At 36.2% G+C, this 27,024-nt stretch overlaps 3 protein-coding genes across 5 annotated transcripts in view; 2 read left to right on the top strand and 1 right to left on the bottom strand.

Moving 5' to 3' along the window:
- The window catches only part of RhoGAP68F (Rho GTPase activating protein at 68F), a 34,913-nt gene extending 32,220 nt beyond the window's left edge, over positions 1-2,693 (bottom strand). Inside the window, exons 1-2 of the mRNA XM_028322573.1 lie at positions 2,344-2,693; positions 2,150-2,266 (exon numbers count right to left, since the gene is read on the bottom strand). Coding sequence (XP_028178374.1) covers positions 2,150-2,266; positions 2,344-2,392 — 166 coding nt within the window. The 5' untranslated portion in view covers positions 2,393-2,693. The remainder of the gene's footprint in view (positions 1-2,149; positions 2,267-2,343) is intronic.
- A 3,419-nt stretch (positions 2,694-6,112) lies between these two features.
- Positions 6,113-7,686, top strand: Cypl (peptidyl-prolyl cis-trans isomerase-like 1 Cypl). The gene is made up of 2 exons (XM_028322578.1): positions 6,113-6,447; positions 7,218-7,686. Exons 1-2 carry the CDS (start codon positions 6,377-6,379, stop codon positions 7,660-7,662), a joined length of 516 nt encoding a protein of 171 aa, XP_028178379.1. The 5' UTR covers positions 6,113-6,376; the 3' UTR covers positions 7,663-7,686.
- Positions 7,687-14,763: 7,077 nt separating this feature from the next.
- LOC114365880 (nuclear pore complex protein Nup153) overlaps positions 14,764-27,024 on the top strand; it is a 34,446-nt gene continuing 22,185 nt past the window's right edge. For all 3 annotated transcript variants that reach the window (XM_028322575.1, XM_028322576.1, XM_028322574.1), the window contains exon 1: positions 14,764-15,135. In XM_028322575.1, the coding sequence (XP_028178376.1) occupies positions 15,070-15,135 (66 nt within the window). In that variant the 5' untranslated portion in view covers positions 14,764-15,069. The remainder of the gene's footprint in view (positions 15,136-27,024) is intronic.

Raw genomic sequence — 27,024 nt, 5'->3', positions numbered from 1 at the left:
CCAGAATTCGCTCTATTTGTGTTTGTTTGTTGTACTCCTTATTTCGTAGTACCTAGAGACTAATAAAACACCGATTTTATCGATAAAACGCGTTGCATTTTCGTACTCGTAACACCCGAAACAGAACCATTGTAACACCCGAAACAGAACCATTGTAACACCCGAAACAAAGAAAAAATTTATAAAAAAATAGTAAAACGTTTTATTTAACAGTGATTGTATGTTACATGGTTTGTAAATTTCATACTTTAGAAGTCCTGTAAGTTTAAGGTATGATTCCTTAAGAAAATTCGCAAAATTTCGAGTAAATGCGGCAACAGTCAGAACATAGAGGCAAAATCTCGTAACGCCCAAAACGCGCACTTTTCGACTCATATTTTCGTTATCCTACCTACAGTCTAAGCTGTACAAACTTATTTTATTTAGATAAAACAACTAAAAACGGACAGATTAAGGCACTAACATTATTAAAATACTATTTCAAAATACATGATGTGTGTACGAACGTAACACCCGAAACGATGGAATGACCCAAATATTAAAAGAGTATGTTTAACATAAATATTATGTTACCTTAAATGAAGATCATTCATAATAATTTATCCGTAGATCAACTAATATAGACCCAATAATTAATATAAAGATAAAATATAATAAAATACATCATTTATTTTTAAAAGTGCACATACAAAAAAGATCAATTAGTTTTGAGAGGATATTGTCCCATTAATTTTTATTTATGTAGAAGATAGATAGATAGATTACTAGTTGTGCCCCGTGTCATGTTGTTACCCGCGGTAAAACGTAGCCTATGTCACAGAATAAGTAATAGTACCCTATGTGTTAATCCAGGGTGTCAGCTAACTCCATACCATGCCTGCCAACAGAAAATATCTTATCCCTAACTCAATAAAAGACCATAAACATTTTACAATTTCTCAAAAACCCCAGTTTTCTCAATAAAAAAAACTGTTTCACAAACTATGAAATGGGTAAAAATGTGAAGTGAACAAATACCAACCTAACTTAATTTGAATTTTGTAGTAGGTAATTTACCCTCAAAGCTATGGTTAAAGTCATTAGAAACATTCTTATTTGAGTTATTGAAGATTACTTTCATTCTTATGAAGGACGAAAATAGATGGACAATAAGGTTTGGCGCAAATGGCGCAAATAGCCACCGGTGGCTGTCACGCGCTACCGCCACATTTCCACATTTCCACATTAAATTAATTATTAAAGACGAAATAGGTATTTTACTGTAGGATTAGGTATTTATGCCCTGCCTTTGTGTTATACTTCAGCTTGCTAATCCATCGGGCTATGTCAGTGACTTTAGTTCGTCCACAAGGTGGACCGACGACCTGATAAAGGTAGCAGGAAGGCGCTGGATGCAGGCCGCTATCAACCGTGCTATGTGGAAGTCATTGAGGGAGGGAGGGAGCAGTGGACGTCCTATGGCTAAAATGATGATGATGATGATTAGGTATTTTAAAAAATTTGTATTAGGTGGATTAGGTACTGATTTTAACTAATCCAACCCATCTCTAGCAGGTAGTGGAGTAGAGCGACGGAGGCGGGTGTCAGCTTTATGTATGGCATGTAGTGACCACCATGGCGTGTCGCCGATACATGTGTGCGGTGTATCTATACAAAATATAATAAAAAGTGTGCCGCCGTCGCTGGCCACCGGTGGCTGTGGTCGGTGGCCCATTTGCGCCAAGCTTAAATAAATATAACTAGGTACCTACCATGTATAAAGAATATGAACTTACATGATTGAGGGTAACAGATGCAGCCAGTCTGATTGTGCAATAAAAGCTGTCAATTGATTTGGACTGATGCAAATTGAACACAATTAGGGCATTGTTATATGTGTGCACATTATGCTCCATTTCTTGAGGAAGGACATGATATGGAGATTGGAGGTACATGAATATTTAGTTTGAGTGACTGAATTGTTTTAGGAAGAAGTTGATGTGCACCAATACAGGGTAGACACCAAAAGTTGGCTGGTAAATAAGTTAACTACCTACTTCATTCCGTGTCATATAAAAATTCAGTAGAGACAAGGAAATTAGAGATTGTGTGTGTTATTGCTAAACAATATTTGTTTGCCTTGACGTAAAAGATAAATAATGTTACTCACCCAAACCCGCCGTTTGGATTAACTCCGAGTCATCGAATTCCAAGCTTGGCTCATAGTCGTGATACTCCGAAAGACTGGTGTATGTCTCCTCGCAGTCTGCAGGGTTTCCATGAAGAGCTGCATACGCAATAACACTTTAGACTCAACACGCAACGACAATATCAACAATATTTACATAAAAAAATTACAATTACCTTGAAAAGCTCGTATTGGATTCAATTTCGGCTGATGCTCCGACTCCATTGGATGCACTTTACACAAGTCCAGTTTAGTCCAGTCTCACAGCACTGATATTTTGTCAAATGACTACCTACGTATCTACAATTCCGCCAAACCACTACCACTACTACTTACTCGACGCTTTGTCACTTCCTTTGCTCAACCAAGAACTTGCAGCAACACAGCCTCACATTACAAAATCTAAATTGGCACATTAAATAATGTGAAGTAAATATTTTACGGTGCAAACATTACTAATTGTTAAAAGTACTTGGAAAAATAGTTTATTTCAAAATACAAGGAAGGCTAACAAATTCCAGGGTTTTGACAAATTCACAAAAAAAAAACATGAAGATTTTTTTTTATTATTAAGTCACAGATTATACACTCTATTCCACTCTATTCGGTCCAAACAAATTATATAGCTATTTTATGCCTTGTTCGCACTAGTTGAGTGTAGGTCGCGCAATGAGAGTTGAGGCCATCAAGTCAACACAAGGAAATATAAATTGCTTGCAGAGATAGGTAATAAATTAAATTATTTTTTTTAAAAACCCCTCACATAAAAATAAACTCTAAAAACTAACAAATGAAATTTATTTAAAACCTATAATGTCGCGGTAACCATATTGAGGAGTCAAAGTAAGTTCATAATTATATATTTTAAAGAAAAACGGTCACGCCCCATACAAATAAAAACCCGCCTGACAGAAACGAGACATATAAATGACCCACGCTGAGCCCACAGGCTGAGCCCCGATTATGGTAATTTTTAACGTCTCCAATCCAGACGGGCTTCATCGATTCTGCGATACGATTGGTCAAAACAGAGCCCCGATTACGGTAATTTTTAACGTCAACAATCCAGACACGCTTCTCGATTCTGCGATACGATTGGTCGTTCAACAGCGCACGTCAGCTGTTTTGACCAATCGTATTGCAGAATCAGAAACGCGTCTGGATTGTAGACGTTAAAAGTTACCGTAATCGGGGCTCTGCTGACGTACACTGATTTTTTTTTGTGTTTTGACCAATCGTAACTCAGAATCGATGAAACGTGTCTGGATTGGAGACGTTAAAAAATACCATAATCGGGGCTCTGTGGGTCTAGTCAAAACGCACTTTAAAATCGCAAACCCATCGCAAACCAGTCGCAAACAAACAAACAAATCGCAAAAGAGGTCGATAACAAAAAAGGCTTAGTCAAACGGCAAAAAATCGAATCGCAAAGCCCTACCTATCGATAATCGAAAGACTGGATTGAAATTTCCCATACAAAGGCTTAGCCAACATGCACTTAAGACTCAATCAAAATCGAATCGAATCGCAACACCCGCCATTTTCATTGCGATTACTAAAATACCGGTGATAAGCTTCGATTATATCGAAAACCAATAGGGTGAGTTGCACCACCTAACTTTGACCGTAACTATGACGTTAACCGGTGTTTTTTGTATGGAGTTTGACAGATTTTAGACGTTTGTCAAAGTTAAACTAAGATGGTGCAACCCACCCTAAGGCTGTTTTGACATATCCGTATCGCGATGTCGTTTTGACAGTTAGTTTGACGGCGAAGCATAGACGTAAACAGAGAGCAGAAAGAAGGAAGAGACAAATTAAAAAAAAAAAGCTAAAAAAAGTAAAAAACAATCGCAAAGTCATAGACATTTTTTAACTTTTATTCGATTTTGAATGAACTTTTATATCGCCGCGTCGTTGGTGGTTCAATGTGCATTTTGGCTGCCATTTTCCGATCGAATCGAATTACTGGTGACGCGGCGACTGACATTAGTGAAAACTTCATATAGTTCCAAAATACTGCGCTGTCCTATGCATGACATTGACAGTGGGGCGCCACCGTCAATACCGGATCGCTAGTTCCGATTTTTGCCATGTTGGAAACCATAAATAGTTGAACGATGGTAGCGCCCCCCTGTCATTGAGTTTGGTGGGACAGTTCAGCGTGGGTCATCTAAAGTCTGATTTTTAATTCGACGGAATTCTGACAGCTGTCATTTTTTGACAATTCAGATGTAATAAGCCTTTTTTACTTTGAATTAATAATAAATAATATGAAATGAAATTTCATCAAGTACAACTTTCAAGAATGAACTATTGTTTGTTTTGTGAATTCAATGTAAACTAATTATTATGTACATTTTAGAGACTAAATAGAAAAAACGAGTTATTAACACAGTAAAACAACATATCAACATAAACGAAAATATGTATTGATCATCAATCACCATTATCGTCATTTTAATCAACTTGGATTATAAAATTGGCATCTTGTCAAATTGATTATTTTAAGAAGCTAAGATTTTATTAACAAAAGGATTTTCATAAAAAAGGTTTGTAACCCATGGATTATTGGCCAGGGAGTCCAGTAATAGAAAAATAATTTCCCAATTTTTTTTGTAACTTAAAAAATATGATAATAAAAATTCAAATGACCATTTGGAAATGATCAGTACATTTTTAAGCCTTAGTTTTTCAAGTGAAACCTTAAATTCAAGAAAGGATTATTTTTTTATTTGTGAAAATGCTCTCCATTCTTAGTGGGAATGTTTCAATGTTGGCAACACTTTTGAAATGTCAAAATTCCGTCGAATTAAAAATCAGAGTTTATATTGGTTTGCGATGGCATTTTGACTAGACCCACTGAACTGTCCCACCAAACTCAATGACAGAATTGACAGAGGGGCGCTACCATCGTTCAACTATATGGTTTCCAACATGGCAAAAATCGGAACCAGCGATCCGGTATTGACGGTGGCGCCCATGAAGCTAAAGATAAAAATGGAGGGCAGAGTCGGAACAAAAACTTGAGTCAAATACCTACTTATATGTATCTCGATCTCTGCGGCCCTACCTCTCTTTTTAGTGTTAACTGTAGTATTGCTATCTTCTGATTGAAATCTCCTTGTAAATTCTTCGAAATAGCCAATTCACTAACCAAATCAGAAGTTAAACAAATAAATAATTAATATTTGAAACTAAGATTACCTAGTTAAATAAAAAATCACAAAATTGTCGGCCATTTAGGCTTAATGTGTTGGCGAATCAGGGAATTACAATCCCAATTCCTGGGTAATCGGTACCATGTGGCAACATTGGCCCAATCCGGCCCATCATGACGGTTGTTTACTATTTTGTTTATTATGCAGTTAATTTCGTTTGAGACTGTTTACAGGAAATAATCATTGTTTTATCACAAGAATTGGTGCAAAATTTTGTAGTGCGTGGTTGCGGTAGTACGTGGTGTCCTGGAAGTGACATAAGATTCCACGCGTAAGTGTTTATTTCGTGATTTCCGACATTGGATCATTGTAAACATTTTTCACATTTTTTACAGTAGTTTCTTCCTAAAACGTTTTACCAGTTATTACACTTATCATTTTTAATGATACCTATGTCAAGAAATAAAGATTTTACATTGGTTTCATTGAATTTGAGCAATTTTATATTTTTTGTTTACTTAGAAAGAGCGAGTCTGCCCACAGAGAGCGAGATAGTGATACAAAGGTTGTGCTTCAAGTAGGTATCCGAAGTGTGGCCTCCATTTTATCTTTATAGTTCCAAAATACTGGACTGTCCTGTCGATGACATTGACAGTGGGGCGCCACCGTCAATACCGGATCGCTGGTTCCGATTTTTGCCATGTTGGAAACCATATAGTTGAACGATGGTAGCGCCCCCCTGTCATTGAGTTTGGTGGGACAGTTCAACGTGGGTCATCTATAGCTTCATGGTCAAAAGGTGTCAAACAATGTCTGTCAAAACGTCAAAACGATAAAATCGTTGGATAATTATATTGCTTTAGCGTGTGATTTTTTATCAATTTGGTATTTTACTGAAGGTATATTTTGATTAAGACTTAAACTGAAGACATATTGCTAGCTAATTACATTTTATTTATAGCCTGTTAAAAGTAGGTACGTAATTCGTACGAGACGCTGAAGTCATCGATAAAACTCGACTACTTCGAAATTATTATTAAACAGAAAGATGCTTGGTTATTCGAATGCTGGTATCCCGGACAGATCTTGGCAGCCACCAGTAGCAGTTATTGAGACAACGTATGTATATAGTACTAACTATTAACTTTATGGCATTAATAGAGACAGGAATGGAAAGAACAAACATGACCATTTTTTTTATTCAGGACAAGGATTTCTGTCTTTCGATTTCGTAAAGAAGTCAACCCAGCGTAAATCCACTCGATTTTCTTCAATAAGATGTGGTTGCACCTCACGCAAAAGTCCAACCTCATCGTACAATTTGTCACTATCTATGTCAATATTTAATAATTCCTGGAGTTTAGTAATGCTGGTCCATGTGATTGGTTCTTTTAAAGATAAAATTTATACACAAGTACGAGCAGCAATGGATGCATTTAATTTTTAGAAATACCGGAGAAAATATTGCTCTCCGGGAGGTCGGGGGAGGTTAACTATTATTTCCGGAGTCTCCCGGGCAATCTGGGAGGGTTGGGAACCCTAACTCCAAGCCTCATACCTAACCTGAAAATAATATCAGCTTTTTAACGTTTTTAACTTACTAGCTGTACCCCGCGGTGTTAGCCACTGTAAAACTTAGCCTATGTGTTAATTCAATTTTATTAAAATAGCTCCAACCGTTTAGAGGTGAAGAAGTAACAATTTCAAACATACACAGTCACACAATCACAAACTTTCGCCTTTTTATTATTAGTGTAACCCCGCATTAGTATCTAGGTAAGCTCTAGGTATTAATAATACAATCTTGTTGTATGTTTTTTTAACTTTGAAGCCTAACAATGTGCATTTCAGAAGCTAATAAATATTTATATGACAACATCTTGTTTCAGGATGGGTATAATAATAGTGGAAATGTACTGGAAACACACTCCTATCACTTGCAGAAACTTTATGGAACTTGTCCGAAGAGGCTATTATAACAACACTAAGTTCCATAGAATTATCAGGGACTTCATGATCCAGGGTGGTGATCCGACAGGCTCAGGGAAAGGTGGTCAATCAATATATGGCCTTCATTTTGACGATGAAATAACAAGTGACCTGAAACATACTGGAGCCGGCATTTTATCCATGGCCAATGCTGGCCCTGACACAAATGGATCTCAATTCTTTATAACTCTAGCTCCAACCCAGTGGCTTGATGGAAAACACACTGTGTTTGGCAGAGTGCAAAGTGGTATGACAGTTGTAAAAAGAATTGGTTTAGTTGAATGTGATAAAAATGACTGTCCTGTAGATGATATCCGTATAGAAAGAGCATACATACCGAAATAAATAAATAAATATAATTTAATAGTATTTTGTTTTCAATAAAATTATTTTGTCCTTGTACTACTTATTATCTTGATAATTATAAGGTAAGCTAACCATTTCAGCAGATACCTGCTGGACTCAATAGCCCTCCCTATTCTATCTCACTTCCTTTTCCTTTCCTTCATACTAATAATATGTTAAACAAGGTTATTTGTAAAACGCCAGCAACCTAGCAGAACTAAATAGCTATGTAACATCTTAAGCTACATTTTTGTTCTCATAATCTTGACTCTTAACCTCATTTTAATATAAAAAATGTAGGCAATTAATAGTTCATGTAGGCATCATCATCTCTCCGCCTTGGTGGAGGTCTTAATTAATGCATATTGTTATATTAAATTAATAATGAAACGTTTGATAATAACCCAAACAAACAAACAATTATTAACCCTTAATCTTCTTCTTTCTGTGTACATAAATCTAGTTCTTAGGTAAACTTTGTCCGTGACTTTGTGCATAGATTTCAAAGGACAGTGCCAATCCATGTATGGAAGTTGGTATGAGGAACAAAATGCACTATAGGTATGAAACTATAGTGCATTTTGTTCCTCAGGCCAAAAATAATGTGTAAACCGGAGCGCACTGACATCTATCCTAGAGTTTTGTTTTAAATTATTTACTTATAAAATATCGCACACCTAGATCTAAACTGAGACAACTCAAAAATTGCCAATTTTGACTTATGCTTGTATTCAAATACTCGGTTATCATACGCATCTTTCCAACATAACAGTGGGTCTAGACAAAGTGCCATTATAATCGCAAACCAGTCGAAAAGTGGTCGAAAAGCCCCTTTTTTGTATGGAATCAACTCCTTCCACCTAAACAAGCATTTTGTCAGTTGACCTTCGTTAGTATCAGAGAGTGCACGTGGGCCATTCTTATTCTTACGCATTTTTGTGTGAGATGTAAAGAAAATCAGTGCACTGTATATTAATTTACTTAGTAAAATACCTCTATTAACTAGGCCCAATATCATTTTTATCATAAAACTATTAGAAGAATATGAAAAAAAAGTTACAAGTCCAAAATGTCACGGACCGTGTAGTGTGAGATTCCCGGATTTGGACATACAATATTTTTTTCTGAAGAGATGTTATGTTATTTTGATAAATATTACAGTAATTATGCAAGATTAATACATGTTATATAAGACTGTTCAAAATTTATATCAATAATAATTACCATTTTTGATTTTGAACACCAAACATTGTGTGAGCAGTTTTTGTGTCACAACCACGTGCGCCACTTTAAATATGTGTAACTCGGTAAAAAACTATCTTTGATATTGACATCCCTTGCTAAGTTTTTTTAGAACAGTAACATTGTCATCTTATTAGATTTGCAAATGTCTGAACGTAGTGAGTGAGCCGCAAAAAAATATTTCCTATTTATTTGAAAAAAGGGACAACCATAACACGTTCATCCCGTGTACGATTTTTAAAGGTAGGTATCAATGTCACGCTATTGTATAAAACATAATTATGTACCTCATGCAGTATAGTTTCAGATAATTGCACAAGATCTGCTAATTCACAGATAGTTTTTTGGATATATCGGACACGTTCCAAATTGTCACGGCCATGGTATTAAAAATGTGTCACTACCGCAAACTATTTAATTACATGGTCGTGACGTTACAACGCGTGGTTGTGACATTCTATTTTTATTATTTTAATAGTTTTTGTTGTTCTGCTAAATTATTTTGTGTATTGTGAAATTTTTAGGAGTCGCCTTTTAGTAAGTGTACTTATTTTTCGCTAGTATGATTTTCTAGATGCCACGAAGGAAAAATTATTGCACTTTCTCATTTCTGCAGTAATATCAAATTTTACTGAGACAGCTCCCGGTAAAGGCCCTGCAGAGGTGGTCGGAGTTGTTTTAAAAGGAATTGCTATTAACCATATTTTTAGTGGTACGGTGACTATGAAACATGTTTAAGTTGTCAAAACCAACTGTTATGTGAATCCTACAGAAATCTCATTTGATACTCAATTAGGTACCTACTGTGTTTAAGATTTACTAATTTGTTAAGCATATTATCATATCGAAACCATGTAGGTAGCATATCGGAAGCATGATCAGATAGTGCTAATAATAAAAAGTCTATTTTTTTATTATCTAGTAGATATATTAACTACCTGACGGTATTTTTGATCTCAATATTAATTAAATTTTTGGATGTTCAGAAAAAAGTACATATTACCAAATAACACCTTTGTTGATGAAACGAATTTAGTGTATTTTATTGTTAATCAATTTAAACTATTATGATATAAATTTAACAACATAAATATTATTATTTACAGTAAAAATGTAAAACTGTCACATCCGTGTCATGCAGTGTCACAGCCGTGTTTACGTAGGCTATTTTGTTTCCTTTCCGAGGGCTTTAAGGTTGTCCATATACATCAAAAGTATGCTTTTGGTTTATACTTTCGATACACATCGCAAAAAGTTAAAAAAAAAATCTTTAATTTTTTAAAAAAATTTGGCACAAATTTAAGAATGGCCCACGTATTAAAATAAACGAAAACGCGGTTAATTAGATTTGTTACAGTTAAGCAGAAAATATATAATGAGTTAATTTGAGTAGTAACAGTATTGATGAATTGTTCTGCAATAGTCAACCAGATCATTTTGACTTGTTCCAGTTTTGTTTGATAAAGTAACTTATATTTTATTACCATTTTGAGTTGAGTTTGTTTTGATGAATCAACTTGTGAATTTCTAGTTGGCGTAGTTTTGTTGGAACAAATTTCAATTCAATGTTTTTCTATAGGTACAGAACGCGCAGTTTTGCATGTTTCACCTAAAATCAGGTACAGTATGATAATCCCTGTTTCTAAATAAAGTTAGTTTTATCCAAACTGTTCAACTGTTGTGTTTGAGAAGAGTGTTTTGAGTTGACTTACTATTGTTGGATAAGTGAAAATTACAGTTAATATTTTTTTATTTTCCGAAAAAAATATGCTAGGTCGTCTTCTTTTAAATATTTTGAGAGAACAGTGTAAAGATAGTTAAAATAGCAATGTACAGACGACGGCACTTCAAGTTGAACACTGTAGTAACTAATGTAGTTGTAATACAAGTGTATAGTCTTATATGCTGTTATCTGCACAAGAGATAAAACCTTCTTTATAATGTGGAAATAAAAAATAATGTAGAAAAATGGTCTATAATCTATATATATAAAAGAAAGTCGTGTTAGTTACTTCGCTTATAACTCAAGAACGGCTTAACCGATTTAGCTGAAAATTGTCAGGGAGGTAGTTTAGAGCCAGGAGAAGGACATAGGATACTTTTTATCCCGTTCGAAATTAAAAAAAAAGTCTGCTTATTTATTGCCATTAAGGCGGAACAAAGTTCGCCGGGTCAGCTAGTAATTAATAAATAATAAATAAACATATCAATCAGCTGATGCTAAGAAAAAGTGGCTGAAGAAACTCAAGCACCTATCATGTTCACCATGTCATGAAATGTTCATTTATAGCTGTTATGCTGATCCAAATCGTGTTAAAAAAGAACTGTTTTCTCAAAAAATTCCTAAATTGATGATTAAGGATATCGAAACATTCAATCAAAACACTTTATTTGTGCAGGAAGAGGACTCAGCCACATCTTGAAATTTTGAAATACAGAGGACCAAATAACGTGGAAAAGATGACATTTGAAAAGTTTTATGACACTAAAATCTTGCAAAAATGTGGGCAACTAATTTGGTTGTAGACGACAATCGGAATCAAGTTAAATGGCACGATATAAAAATTTTAAGAGTGAAAAGGAGGACTCAAATCTCAAAATGTCCAAACAAAACTGATTCAAGTCTAAATGTACTTTATTATTTATACAAAGTCATTCCCCTAAAATGTAACAACTAAAAAAACTGCGATTAAAGGTAAAAAGGACAGATTTTTTGACCCATTTTATACACAGGGTCATTTCACAGCCTATCAATAATCCAAAATAAAACTGAGTTTCATAACTTCCCTAACAAAAAATGTAGTAATACGTTTTTTTCGCCCCATGAAAAATGCCCTTTTTTGAGTTGTCTCAGTTTAGATCTAGGTGTGCGATATCATCGATATACGATACGTACTACACCTACGCATTAGATTTCGCGATTGTGGCATTAAATAACACTCGATATGTTGAACTTAATTAACTATACTTCATCCGTACAACTTACTTTAGTGCGACGAGCAGCTGGACAAGCTTTAAGGTAAGAAGACCAGAATCATGCACAAGCAGCCTAAGCAAGCAGCTGGACAAGCTGAAGGGCCTGAAGGTGAGAAGACCAGAATCATGGACAAGCTAAGGCGAAATTGACAATAACCATGCACTAGAAGCTAGACAAGCTGAAGGTGAGAAGACCAGAATCATGCACAAGCAGCTGGACAAGCTGAAGGTGAGAAGACTAGAATCATGCACAAGCAGCTGGACAAGCTGAAAGTGAGTTGACAAGAACCATGCACAAGCAGCTGGACAAGCTGAGGTGAGTTTGACAATAACCATGCACTAGAAGCTGGACAAGCTGAAGATGGGAAGACCAGAATCATGCACAAGCAGCTGGACAAGTTGAGGTGAGTTTGACAATAACCATGCACTAGAAGCTGGACAAGCTGAAGATGGGAAGATAATAGTCATGCACTAGAAGCTGGACCAGCTGAAGATGAGAAGACCAGTAGGTCTAGACAAAGTGCAAATTATAATCGCAAACCAGTCGCAAAGTGGTCGAAAAGCCCCTTTTTTGTATGGAGTTTTGACGGATTCGATTTTCGATTCGATCAAAAAGTGCGTTTTGTCTAGGGGGGCTGAATCATGCACAAGCAGCTGGACAAGCTAAGGCGAAATTGACAATAACCATGCACTAGAAGCTAGACAAGCTGAAGATGAGAAGACAATAGTCATGCACAAGCAGCTGGACAAGCTGAGGTGAGTTTGACAATAACCATGCACTAGAAGCTGGACAAGCTGAAGATGAGAAGACCAGAATCATGCACAAGCAGCTGGACAAGCTAAGGCGAAATTGACAATAACCATGCACTAGAAGCTGGACAAGCTGAAGATGAGAAGACCAGAATCATGCACAAGCAGCTGGACAAGCTGAGGTGAGTTTGACAATAACCATGCACTAGAAGCTGGACAAGCTGAAGATGAGAAGACCAGAATCATGCACAAGCAGCTGGACAAGCTAAGGTGAAATTGACAGTAACCATGCACTAGAAGCTATAGATGACCCACGCTGAACTGTCCCACCAAACTCAATGACAGGGGGGCGCTACCATCGTACAACTATATGGTTTCCAACATGGCAGAAATCGGAACCAGCGATCCGGTATTGACGGTGGCGCCCCACTGTCAATGTCATGGATAGGACAGTTCAGTATTTTGGAACTATAGACAAGCTGAAGATGAGAAGACAATAGTCATGCACTAGAAGCTGGACAAGCTGAAGATGAGAAGACCAGAATCATGCACAAACAGCTGGACAAGCTGAACATGAGAAGACCAGAATCATGCACAAGCAGCTGGACAAGCTGAGGTGAGTTTGACAATAACCATGCACTAGAAGCTGGACAAGCTGAAGATGAGAAGATCAGTGGGTCTAGACAAAGTGCAAATTATAATCGCAAACCAGTCGAAAAGTGGTCGAAAAGCCCCTTTTTTATATGGAGTTTTGACGGACTCGATTTTCGATTCGATCAAAAAGTGCGTTTTGTCTAGGGGGGCAGAATCATGCACAAATTATAATCGCAAACCAGTCGAAAAGTGGTCGAAAAGCCCCTTTTTTGTACGATTGGTATTATTATAGCTGATTCGTACATCTTTCATCTTCGAATCGGTAACCCGAAAATTCTGGGGGCCACCANGGTGATCGCCCCGGGTGCCAAGCCATGCTACGCCGCCGAAGACAAGAGCCATGCACAAGCAGCTGGACAAGCTAGAGGTGAGAAGACTTTTCATTATTTCCGAAATGAACTTCTTGCTTCATTTTGGAAATAATGAACTTCTTGCTTCATTTTGGAAATAATGAATTTCTGTCAACTAACCAAAGTATTAAAACAGCGCTAGATCGTTTTATAAAGAATGTCTAAGAAATCGCACTAATAACGTGTACGGATGCTGTACGGTTAAGTTCATTATTATCGATGATATTTTGCATGTAAATAATTCAAAACAAACTTTTTTTTTTCTCTTAACTCCAGGGATAGATTTCAGTGCGCTCCGGTTAGCACATTAGAAATTGGCCTGAAAGGGCCTGAAGAACAAAATGCACTATGGGTTAATTCTGGGCAGCACTTGGTCCAGACCCTGGCACCATTCCTTTATATCAAAAACCTGTAAAAGTGGGAGATACCCCCCAGTTGTACGGTGGGAAATAATGTCTCTTTATTCTTAAAGGCATGCAAAATTTCTTCAAAGTGGGAAATCATTTCCCATTGTTCTGTACAGTACAGGCGCTGTTTTTTTCATGAAATTGACTTATACTGAGCCCCGATTACGGTAATTTTTAACGTCAACAATCCAGACACGCTTCTCGATTCTGCGATACGATTGGTCGTTCAACAGCGTACGTCAGCTGTTTTGACCAATCGTATCGCAGAATCAGAAACGCGTCTGGATTGTAGACGTTATAAAAGTTACCGTAATCGGGGCTCTGTTAAAATAGTAAGACACTGGACTGGTGACAATTTAAATCCGTCCTCGCGATTGAAATTTTTATGTTTCTTAATTTTAATCGCTTCTCGAACTATCCTAGTAGGGGTACTAAATATCCTAGAGGGGGGCAAATGTTCAGAGGCGAGTGCGATAAGGATGGGTAGCTTGGGGTCATTGGACAAAATTCTACGTGCTCACGGACCAGGCTTAGGTATTTCATTCACGTCACGATTTTCGCCTGTTCTCTTTTAAGGAATTTACGTCATGATAATGAAGGGTTAACAAATAACGTTGTTATAAATATTAGTAACCGTTAGTGTTATAGAGGATGACTACTCTATGAATTTTGTCTATACCTATTTAAGTTCAAAAAATTAATAGTTTTTCAGTGTAGCAACACCGCTTATCTAGCGGTAACGTGAAATTAATCGTTTTTCTATTGTAATTAATATCAGGAGCATGTACTATTTAATAAGTTAATGTTCATTGTAAAATTCCCCTGTTTAATTTAACTACTGTTATTACTTCGACGTTGAGAATAAAAAAATCTCACGAAAAGATCCAAGCGATTCTATCTGACATGACATTAGGCCAGACGCCATGTTTGTCACGTTTTTGCCAGTTGTGAATAAATTTAGCCAAAATTTCAATTTGCAGTAGCGTCACCGCATGTATTTAATTTATTTCGCCTAAAATTGATGCAAGATGAGTACTGTGTTTTCAAAAAACAAGGAAAAGCGTTCGCGTTCATCGTCCAACGAAACTAACAATGTAAGTTGTCATTTTATTCCCGCTCTCGGCGACAAATATCATAAATTGTCGTTAATTTTTTTAGCAACTGGACCTCACGCAGCGATGCATGCTTCAAATATGCACCATTGAAGCCATTAGACAGAATAATAATAATAAATTCAGTTTTATCTGATAAAAATCTTGGCTATGCGAATGATATAGATTTATGAAAATCGGCTACAGTGTGCGATTGTCTTGTCAAAGTCCATGATATTGTAGAATGTCCCTAAAAAAATAACGTATTTAACCTGCTACTAAGTCCTTGATATAGATAAAATATCAAAATGAGAACATTTTACACTATTTTACAAAATGAAGCCTGATATTGTTCACCTTAGTCTTGCTTTTTACAAATCTACCCTCAAGAATTTTTGTGCAGCTCGAATTTCTTTGCAAATCAAACAAAAAATGTCATCATTTATATGAATTTCATTATATTGTTATAGTTGTTGCAATTCATGTAGGCGAGTGAGCTTTACATGTGTGGTGGCTCGCTATTGTTCGTTTTTCAAAAGTTTTGATAGACATTACACTATTGTTATGTGCATGTACACATACACATCACACAAATAAAACTCACTTGCCTTCGAGAGTTGCAAGAACTATAATAACATAGGTTTTTCAGTATATTTTTTTTTCATAATAAGTCTTACGTGTCATATCAGCAGCTTTAGCAGGGTATCTGGGCTAGGAATATGATGTCTGACTATCGCTGGTGCCTTATATGCTAGTTCGCTATGTCCATACATAAAAGAAGAGTTCTGGATAAAAGTTTTTTGAACCCCAGTGCTTGATTAATATTTTTAATAATAAAACCTAAATCTCATAAATTAGAGTGATAAAAAAACTGTACTTGTATATGTATTTGTAACTAGTATTTAAATCAACAGCAAAAATTTTTTTGGCAACAGATGCACTGTAAGCTACTGTCTTTATCTGTACCTATCTATTTTGCTTTTGCATATTTAATGTGCAATCAGGTTGTTTTAGTTTGTCTGCCATTTTATAATGTTGCCTCATGATACCAAAAATATAGTATTATTTCCATTTTATGTCTTTGTTAGATTGGATTGGATAAGACATGGAAATACAACTTAGCATTAGCAGATGAAGATGTATTTCTTCCATGCATGCATATTTTCCATGGTATATATTTTTTTGAAATGGCTATGTATATGGCTACCTTATTTCTTAGTATAAAACATTGATTTATTATACAGGGTGTTAGGTAAATGGGTATATGAGCCGACACTAGCCCATGTTAACATGGGCATATAAATGGTATGGTGAAGTCAGAAATTCGATATCATCATTTTAATTTTTTTTGTTTTCATACAAAATAAATTTTATAAAATCCGATTTGTATGAATGAAATGAAGATANAAATGGGTATATGAGCCGACACTAGCCCATGTTAACATGGGCATATAAATGGTATGGTGAAGTCAGAAATTCGATATCATCATTTTAATTTTTTTTGTTTTCATACAAAATAAATTTTATAAAATCCGATTTGTATGAATGAAATGAAGATATCAATTTTCTGACTTCACTATACCATTTATATGCCCATGTTAACATGGGCTAGTGTCGGCTCATATACCCATTTACCTAACACCCTGTATATGCATTTATCTGGGTCACAAAATATAGTTTAAAAATGCTTCACATCACATCTCACAAACTTTTTTGCGATCCTCATTTACAGTCCTGAAAAAAACCTAATAAAGAATTTTGTGTATAAAAGCTGAAACCAAACCTAACTTTTCAATTGTGTCAAGTCAGAATGAGGACTTTGCAAAATATTGACTCAAATGTGTGGAAAATGCATCCACTGCAAATAGTACATTTTGAGTTGAGTGCTTAATTTGCTTTGGGGCCCACTGAAAACCAGCGTCGTGGCCTTCTCCACCGTGGGCCATGGCATATGCTGAGTGTAGTCCCATTACGATGGGTATCGCTGTTGCAATAGGGTGGCACTGCTAAGTTCACTTTTTATTTCCTTGTAATATTTATGTGCTATTTCTGTCTGAAAAAATTTTTGACTTCATGTTAACTTTTTAGATTTTATAAAATCAGAAAATCTAATATTTCTTCAAAACTGAGCATAAGCAACTATGTACTAGTTATTTCCCCAATTTTATACATCATAATAGTAATATCTAAGGGGGCGTCCATAAATTACGTGAGACAATTTTGGCTATTTTTCAACCCCCCCGCGTGAGATTGGTGGTGAGATTTTGCCTGACCCCCTCCCCCACCCCCTAATCTCACGTGATATTTAAAAAAATCCGAAATTTAATAGTTTTGGAATAATTTAACTGAGAAAGTTTTTTTTTGTGTGCTTAGTGCGAGTTTGCATTTACCGTTGTCGCTAACGAGTGCATCAAAAAGATCTATAAAGTTTAAGATTTTAGTTCTTGAAAGTATCTGCTAGGGACGCTGTACAATCATCATACATTTAATGCATGACATTTTTTACGCAGTCGCTAGCGGATGACAATCGATATCCTCATATAGTTGCACTAAGCCCACTGATTACGAATAGATCCAGAAAAACATGTGTAGTGACAGCGGTTAGTACTAGGGTCTCATTGTTTTTTTTTACAGAAGTACCTAGTCTAATTATTGTTCCTTTCTACATAATCTAGCAAAATCGATTTTGATAAAAAAAACTTGTTTTATAATTTTCTTAATTTTGTCATTTATTCTGCATTTTAGTATTCACACATGCAGACGGAAGCATTGTTAGTTTTATTTGTTTAGACGGTATAGAATAAAATGTCATTATCATCATAGAAAATATAATTTTTTAGGGTCCCGTAGTCCTGACAAGGAACCCTTATAGTTTCGATATGTCTGTCTGTCCGAGGTTTTGCTTGGAAACTATTGGCACTAGAGAGCTGTAATTTTGTGGAGGTATGGATATATAAAAACGCCGACAAAACAGTAGAATAAAATTTAGGGTAGCTCCCCTACATGTAAAGTGGGGATGAATTTTTTTTTCATCTTCTACACCATTGTGTAGGATATCGTTGGATGACTTGGGGGTTTCAAAGACTATTTTTCGATTTAGGGATCCGTTTGCAAACTATTAAAGTTTAAAGTGCCAATTTTTTTTCGAGCAGGGCGTCCCCCTCTAAAAACTAGACTGCTGGCTTGAAAAATCTGGAAAAATTCATAATAATACTGCTTTTTATGAACTTTCAAGAAAACTATAACGGTAAGGGTAAGTCAGTTAGTTTAAGAGTAATAGTCATTTAACTCATGTATTACAAAATTTCATATCTAATAAAAAATCCCTAGAAGAAAATATTAAAAGCGACTTTAGATGAAGTAATTGCTTGCTTCTGAAATATATTTTGTTAAACGACGGACAACTACGGAACCCTACACTGCGCGTGGCACGACACGCACTTGGCCAATTTTTTTCTTAAGTTAAATCTTAACCCAGTTTTCTGGCAAACTCTATATCTCTATTTCTTGCGGAAAAAATTACGTGATATTTCCCCCCCTCTCCCCCACGTGAGATTTAGTGAGGTTTTTGTTGACCTCTCCCCCCCCTAAAAGTCTCACGTAATTTATGGACGCCCCCTAACAATTGAATTCATAAAACATGGATGTCTGCTTCTAAGGCAAATATCACACACTGCAATAGTGTAAATTACTATCAAAATTTTTGAAAAATATGCATTTCATTACATTGCAACAACTACACTCGCGAGCAAAACTATGGAATCACTTACATGAAGTTGTTTCCACGCGATCTTGTGTACTAACGAATTTGTTAGTAACAAAAAAAGTGGCACCATTTTAAATATTAACCTTTTACCTTTAAATTGATACCAAATTCATTTAAATCACACCAGTATTTAAAAAGATATCGCGGCTGATGTAAAGAAGTAAGGAAAAAGACATGTATCAACTGTTTGATACGTCGCGAGTTGCGGCCCATTTACCCCCTATAAAAGCACGTGTTTTCGGGTTTTTGCTTTCACACGTTGATCCATACACATCTCAGCTTCTTTTGACACTTTACCTGGGATTCTACACCTTCAGAAGCAGCACAAATCCTTGCACTATTGCAAGAAGGGCTCAGCCAGCGGGCTGTCGCATGTCAACTCCACATAAGCCAGTCCTGGGTTTCGAAAGTTTTAAGACGCTTTCGGGAGACTAGTGGCTTTATCCTGAGACCAAGTTCTGAACAGCGCCAGTGATCATCGCAGAAGAATGACAGTTTTTTCATGTCAACCTCTCTATGAAATCGTCATTTGACTGGTATCGAAGCCTGTGGCAGGCCTTTTTGGAGTCAAATTCTATTGCTTATATCTTAGACGATCTGTCCACACGCTAACAGCTATCCTACGAACATTTCTGAGCTCTTGCTGGACGTCGATACCACTCAAATGATGATTTCATAGAGAGGTTGACATGAAAAAACGGTCATCCCTCTGCGATATGCACCGGCGCTGTTCAGAACTTGGTCTCGGGATAAAGCCACCAGTCTCCCGAAAGCGTCTTAAAACTTTCGAAACCCAGGACTGGCTTATGTGGAGCTGACATGCGACAGCCCGCTGGCTGAGCCCTTCTTGCAATAGTGCAACGATTTGTGCTGCTTCTGTAGGTGTAGAATCCCAGGTAAAGTGTCAAAAAAAGCGGAGATGTGTATGGATTAACGTGTGAAAGCAAAAATCTGAAAACACGTGTTTTATAGGGGGTAAGTAAGCCGCAACTCGCGACGTATCAACAGTTGAAACATGTCTTTTTCCTTACTTCTTCACATCAGCCGGGATATCTTTTTAAATACTGGTGTGATTTAAATGAATTTGGTATCAATTTAAAGGTAAAAGTTTAATCTTTAATATGGTGCCACTTTTTTTGTTACTAACAAATTCGTTAGTACACAAGATCGCGTGGAAACAACTTCATGTGATTCCATAGTTTTGCTCGCGAGTGTATAATAAAAGTTACACCCTAGTTGAACTCTATATTGTTTTAAACTTTCATGGTCACTATAGTCCGATTTTCAATTCGACGGAATTCTGACAGCTGTCATTTTTTGACAATTCAGATGTAATAAGCCTTTTTTGCTTTGAATCCCAACTAATATTATAAATGCGAAAGTAACTCTGTCTGTCTGTCTGTCTGTCTGTCTGTCTGTCTGTCTGTCTGTCTGTTACGCTTTCCCGCTTAAACCTCGCAACCGATTTTGATGAAATTTGGCATAGAGATAGTTTGAGTCCCGGGAAAGAACATAGGATAGTTTTTATCCCGGTTTTTGAAACAGGGACGCGCGCGATAAAGTTTTTCTGTGACAGACAAAATTCCACGCGGGCGAAGCCGCGGGCGGAAAGCTAGTTATTAATAAATAATATGAAATGAAATTTCATGAAGTACAACTTACAAGAATGAACCATTGTTTGTTTTGTCAATTCAATGTACACTAATTATTATGTACATTTTAGAGATTAAATAGAAAATAACGTGTTTTAACACAGTAAAACAACATATCCCAACTAATATTATAAATGCGAAAGTAACTCTGTCTGTCTGTCTGTCTGTCTGTCTGTTACGCTTTCCCGCTTAAACCTCGCAACCGATTTTGATGAAATTTGGTGAGTCCCGGGAAAGAACATAGGATAGTTTTTATCCCGGTTTTTGAAACAGGGACGCGCGCGATAAAGTTTTTCTGTGACAGACAAAATTCCACGCGGGCGAAGCCGCGGGCGGAAAGCTTTTATCATAAACGAAAATATGTATTGATCATCAATAAAATCATTATCGTCGTCATAATCAACTTGGATTATAAAATTGGCATCTTGTTAAATTGGTTATTTTATGAAGCTAAGATTTTATTAACAAAAGGATTTTCATAAAAAAGGTTTGTAACCCATGGATTATTGGCCAGGGAGTCCAATAATCTATACTTATAATAAATCTGTAGAGAGGTCAATTCTGTACATGAAATATATTTTCAAAATAACTATCAGGGGGTGATAAGTGATCGATACTGATGCCAAAAATGCAATCAGTAAAATTTTTGTCTGTGTCTGTTTGTCTGTCTGTCTGTCTGTCTGTCTGTATGTTCCTCATAGAAACAAAAACTACTCGACAGATTTTAACGAAACTTGGTGCAATTATTTTTCATACTCCTGGGCAGGTTATAGGATACTTAGGAATTCCCACGGGAACGGGCATTAGCGGGAAAATCCTTTTGTATGAAAAATCTAAACCGCTTAAGTTAGACGCTTGAAATTTGGCAAGCAGATACCTTAGTAAATTTAAAGCTTAGTTACAACAGGATATTGCAAAATTCTCACGGGAATGGGAGATAGCGGGAAACAACATTTGTATGAAAATATCTAAACCGCGTAAGTTAGACGCTTAAAATTTGGCATGCAGGTACCTTAGTAAACTTAAAGCTTAGTCGCAACAGGATATTGCAAAATTCCCACGGGAACTGGAATTAGCGGGAAATTCCTTTTGTATGACTGACTCACTGACATACCCACGCACAGCCTAAATGGCTAATCGTAGGCACTTGAAATTTATAAGGGACGTAGCTTAGGTACCGTAGAGGTGCACTAAGAAAGGAATTTCCGAAATTCCCACAGGAACAGGAATTACCGGGAAAATCCTTTTGTATGAAAAATCTAAACCGCTTAAGTTAGACGCTTGAAATTTGGCATGCAGGTCCCTTAGTAAACTTAAAGCTTAGTTACAACAGGATATTGCGAAATTCCAACGGGAACGGGAGTTAGCGGGAAAAAACATTTGTATGAAAAAATCTAAACCGCGTAAGATAGATGAATGGGGTAAAACGGGATCCACGCGTACGAAGTCGCGGGCGGCCGCTAGTAGAAAAATAAATTCCCAACTTTTTTTGTAACTTCAAAAATATGATAATAAAAATTCAAATAACCATTTTGAAATGATTAGTTTTAGTACATTTTTAAGCCTTAGTTTTTCAAGTGAAACCTTAAATTCAAGAAAGGATTCTTTTTTAATTTGTGAAAATGCTCTCCATTCATAATGGGAATGTTTCAATGTTGACAACACTTTTGAAATGTCAAAATTCCGTCGAATTAAATATCAGAGTTTGACAGAATTAGTCCAGTAGAATCCTGTAACTTTGTCAAAGCTGTTTACGTGACATTGGCGAAATCATGGTTCTCAAAACCAAGCCGTCGCCAAAATAAAAGAAGAAGAAGAAGAAGCTTTTAAATCGGAAATAATTCCTACAAAAGATTTTTTTGCTTTAATGGCTTCATTGGTTGCCCATTAAGACTCTCCTAAGTTTTCGACTTCGACGGAGTTGTGCTTAAGTGGTGGGGGCCCCCGAAAGGGGCGTTTTTTCGGTTTTCCGGTTATACCGCGTAAAGGACTTACCCTATCGAAAAGTGGTCTTCATGACGGTTAAAGGGCACTTAATCCTGCATTGAATAAGACCAAATTCATATGTTTTGGACAAACCGTTCTCGCGCTAAAGTTCGGCAAAGTAGAAAATATACGTATAATTAATGACCCTCTCCACGTCCAATGGTTTGTTACCCACAGGCTTCCAAGTCTTGAAAAGGGCCACCTCAACCAGTGTAACCCTATCAAGGCTTACGAGCTTGATGCGCCTATCCTTGTTCGTCCCAGCCGTTCCTTAACTGCGGTTGCTGCACCTCTTCCTGGCACTCACCTGAACGACTCTGTGTTACCTACTGTGGCTGCCCCTCTTCCTTGTATCCTCCTGCATGACTACGTTGCCTAGCCGTATGCCTGGTCTAAGGTTCGACGCCAAAAATCAACAACAACAAGTTCATATTAAAACGCTGAAGAGTTTTTTGTTTGTTTGTTTGAACGCGCTAATCTTAAGAATTACTAGTTTGATTGAAATCATTATTTTTGTGTTGAATAGCTCATACATTGAGGAAGGCTATAGGATATATACAATCACTCTACGACTAATAGAGGCGAAGCAGTAAAGAAAAATGTTGCAAGCACGGGAAATAGTATTTAAACTATTTTCACTCGTACGAAGTTGATTTTGTGGCGTCGAACCTTGGACCAGGCATATGGCTAAGCAATGAAATCGTACAGGAGAGCACAAGGAAGAGGGGCAACCACATTAGGTAACACAGAGTCGTTCAGGAGAGTGCCAGGAAGAGGTGCAGCAACCGCAGTTAAGAAACGGCTGGGACGAACAAGGATAAGCGAATCAAACTCGTGAGCCTTGTTAGGGTTACACTGGTTAAGGCGACCCTTTACAAGGCTTGAAAGCATGTGGGTAACAAGCCATTGGACGTGGAGAGGGTCATTAATTATACGTATATTTTTTCTACTTTGCCGAACTTTAGCGCGAGAACGGTTTGTCCAAAACATATGAATTTGGTCTTATTCAATGCAGGATTAAGTGCCCTTTAACCGTCATGAAGACCACTTTTCGATAGGGTAAGTCCTTTACACGGTATAACCGGAAAACCGAAAAAACGCCCCTTTCGGGGGCCCCCACCACTTAAGCACAATTACGTCGAAGTCGAAAACTTAGGAGAGTCTTAATGGGCAACCAATGAAGCCATTAAAGCAAAAAAATCTTTTGTAGGAATTATTTCCGATTTCATCAATTTTTGTGTTTAATTCTACTGGCCTAAATAATCATTATTGACGAGATTGCTACTATGTACCTTAATTTCGAGTTTCCGATGTTTTAGCACTGTTGCAAGCTCTACTAGTTGAACTCTGGCTTAAATTGTGATTTTGTATGGAAATGCCATTTTAATCCAGGGATCATCCTAGGTGTATTCTTTTATTATAAAGAGGTTAGGTTTTAGCATGTCTAAATCCACCTCCATTACATACAGCCTCAGGTACAGCCAGTGCAGTACAAGATTAACTCATATTCTGCTGCATTAATTTATCTTTTGCAATAATGTAGCAAAAGACTGGTAAACAGAAACCATTTTGTTCATAAATTTTCATGATTTGACATGTAGGCCATTTTTGTTATCCAAATGAAAATCTCTCTCATTGTTAATCTTTTGAATAATGTAATTCAGCAAAGCAAAATGTAGTGATTTAAATTTATAAATATTGCCCTCTACTATCGAGAGTCGGGACATACTGAACTTATTTATTATTATTTTCATGCCTTCAGAATTTATATTTAATACCTATGTGAAAACTCTTAGATGGTTTATAGTTTAATACATTTATTTCTTTAAAAGAATTACATTAATTTATAAGAAAACTTAAAACTTGCGATAAGCCACAGCCTTTATCAGATTGGATTGAATTAGCAATAATGACAGTTCCTGCTCTGAACATCTCATGATGTGTCGCCTCGATTCTTTGACAATAAGTTTATTCAGATTGATGCTATTCACTTTCTCCCGAGCCTGAATGTAGAGTTCTCAGAATAGATTATAAGGCAGGTGATAGGTGAGGACTAGATCTATCGATATCGAAAGGTCAATGCAAAAAAACGATAAAAAGTTTAAACCTAGGTCATAAAATTTTAAAAAAATCACAAAAATAACTTCTAAACTACGAAAAATCGTAGAACATACATGGGGGTGAAATCCATACTCCTCACTTATCACCTGCCTTCAGCTTGACACCCTTTATAATTTGAAGTTTACATTTTAGTATTTTTTGCACAAAGTAGTCACTCAAACATGAATATATTGGTCATTTGTGGGTACATTAAAAAGGCAGACTTTCCTTAACTAAACGCTGCATTAAAGCGTTATAAAGCTTGAGGTTGCTAAATCTCTTTCAAATTGAATTAAACCAACTGGCACCACAAACTTGTTTGTGATTGAAGTAATGTCATCACTTGCAAATTTTTTTAAAATTTATTTGTTGACAATACATGAAAACATTGACTATTTATATCTACCAATCTATGCTGCGTTATTAATCTTGCTTGTTGTTATTTGTTGTTACACAGATTGCCTACAATGAAGAATGTTCACTAATTTTGTTTTTTAGCTTTCTGTATTCTCTGTTAAAAATAAAAAATACACGTGAAAGAATTATTTCGATACGTCAATTAGTTTCCAAGATATTGAATTTTAAAAGTGCGGGCGGCGGCCGGCCCGCCATTTTATGCGCGTGACGTCATATTACAATGACTGGCTCATATTTGTATGGGTGGAATCTTGCAAGCTGAATTAATGCCCGTTTTCACCATCAATCCCTAATTTTTAAGAGACCCCTATGGTAACAAATAACAGTAATTTTGTTTACATAGGGGTTACTTATAAATTAGGGATTGATGGTGAAAACGGGCATAAGACCCACTTCCAGGCAACCGATTAAGCTGAAATTTCGCAAACACATGTGATTTGGATGACCATGCAATATTATGATGACATGGAGCTGATCTGATGATGGAGCTGGAAGGTGGCCATAGGAACTCAAAACGACTTAAATGCATCGAGTTTGGGCTCGTTCGTTTTGTATTGATGAGTATTTTAATTCTATGTAGTAATCGGGGTGTAATGATGGAGCTGGAAGGTAATTCGCAATAAAACGACACAATCGCATCAAGTTTGGGTTTGGTTCAATTTTAATTTCTGTGATGGGTCTGGGTGTTAATATGTATAATAAGTTTGTATTTACAAAAAAAAAATAAGTATGTTTATATCCGTTTTTTAGTGAGCGGACGCTGTGAATGTACCTACGTCACACGGGGTCACGTGACCGTCGGCGGGACTCAATATTTAAGCGAACTTTGAATGCCTATAAAATCATAACTACTGGGTATTTTTGAATGAAATAAAAACTAATGTATTTGTAAATGTAAAATCTTAACTGTAACATAGGTTTCAAGTGATTTTGCATACCTAGTAACATTCTCAATTTTAAACAAATTATTAAAATAACTATAAGTATAGCCTGACCAGGAACATAAAAACCCTGGCATAGAGGCGCGTCAATTGCATTTGATAGTGCAACACTGAGTACAGTCGTACACGTGTTAAATTAATAGGCTAAGTTTATGTACCTATCAGGATTCAGGATTACGGGCTAATTTGATATTTTCATAAATTAACGAAAAAATATAAGGTAACCTGGTTTAAATAAATTAAATGAAACCATCAATCGAGCTAGTAGGATTTATTTTATTATTCATCAATAATCAAATTCAGAACTTGAATATTCAACTGCAATGTCTGCTCATGAACGCTTCAAACTCGGAACTTCTTTCCCAATTCCATAAAATTCAAAACTTAGAAAGTGACAAAAAACTTTGAAAAAGGTAGTTGAAACAGACTTCAGCTAATTTTCATAGTGGACTGTACTATACGATAAACTGTCAGTCAATTTGACAACCTTTGTCGGAAACATTATTCAATGAAAATATTGTCCGAATCCTTAGTATTTCTCTTCGACAAATACATTAACACATTGTGAACCACTTTTCTTTCACGACTATAAAAAAAATTTAGCAATTTAATTCACAAAATCAATTGCACACATTTAAAATAAAGTTTGTTTACACTCTGACAACAATAGACTGACATGCAAGGTGACATGTCAATGAAGTTTTCAGTTATTGTTGCCATTAAAAGAAATTAGTACCATTAGTTTTCCGCAACATGGCGAGGGTTTTTATGTTCCTGGACAGGCAATAACAACACCAATCTATGCTGCGTTATTTATCTTGCTTAACTGACCAGTTCTATATAGCATTTGCATAGTTTGCAGTCTGCACACAACTGTGGAAAACAGAGTCAGCTATGCGGAGCTAAACTACAGTAATTTAGTATTGCTCTTGGTCTGTAACTGGAATAGGAACCTGTTTTTTCATTAATGTTATTGTTTTTTTTTCTAATTGTTTGAGTGTTTGGCAGGTGGGTCTTAAAAGTTTAATTA

The sequence above is a fragment of the Ostrinia furnacalis genome, unplaced genomic scaffold (assembly GCF_004193835.3).
Source record: "Ostrinia furnacalis isolate ACB-3 unplaced genomic scaffold, ASM419383v2 OfSCF7671, whole genome shotgun sequence".
Lineage (NCBI taxonomy): Eukaryota > Metazoa > Arthropoda > Insecta > Lepidoptera > Crambidae > Ostrinia > Ostrinia furnacalis.
The sequence above is the reverse complement of the archived record's forward strand: the minus strand, read 5'-3'. Positions and strand labels throughout refer to the sequence as shown.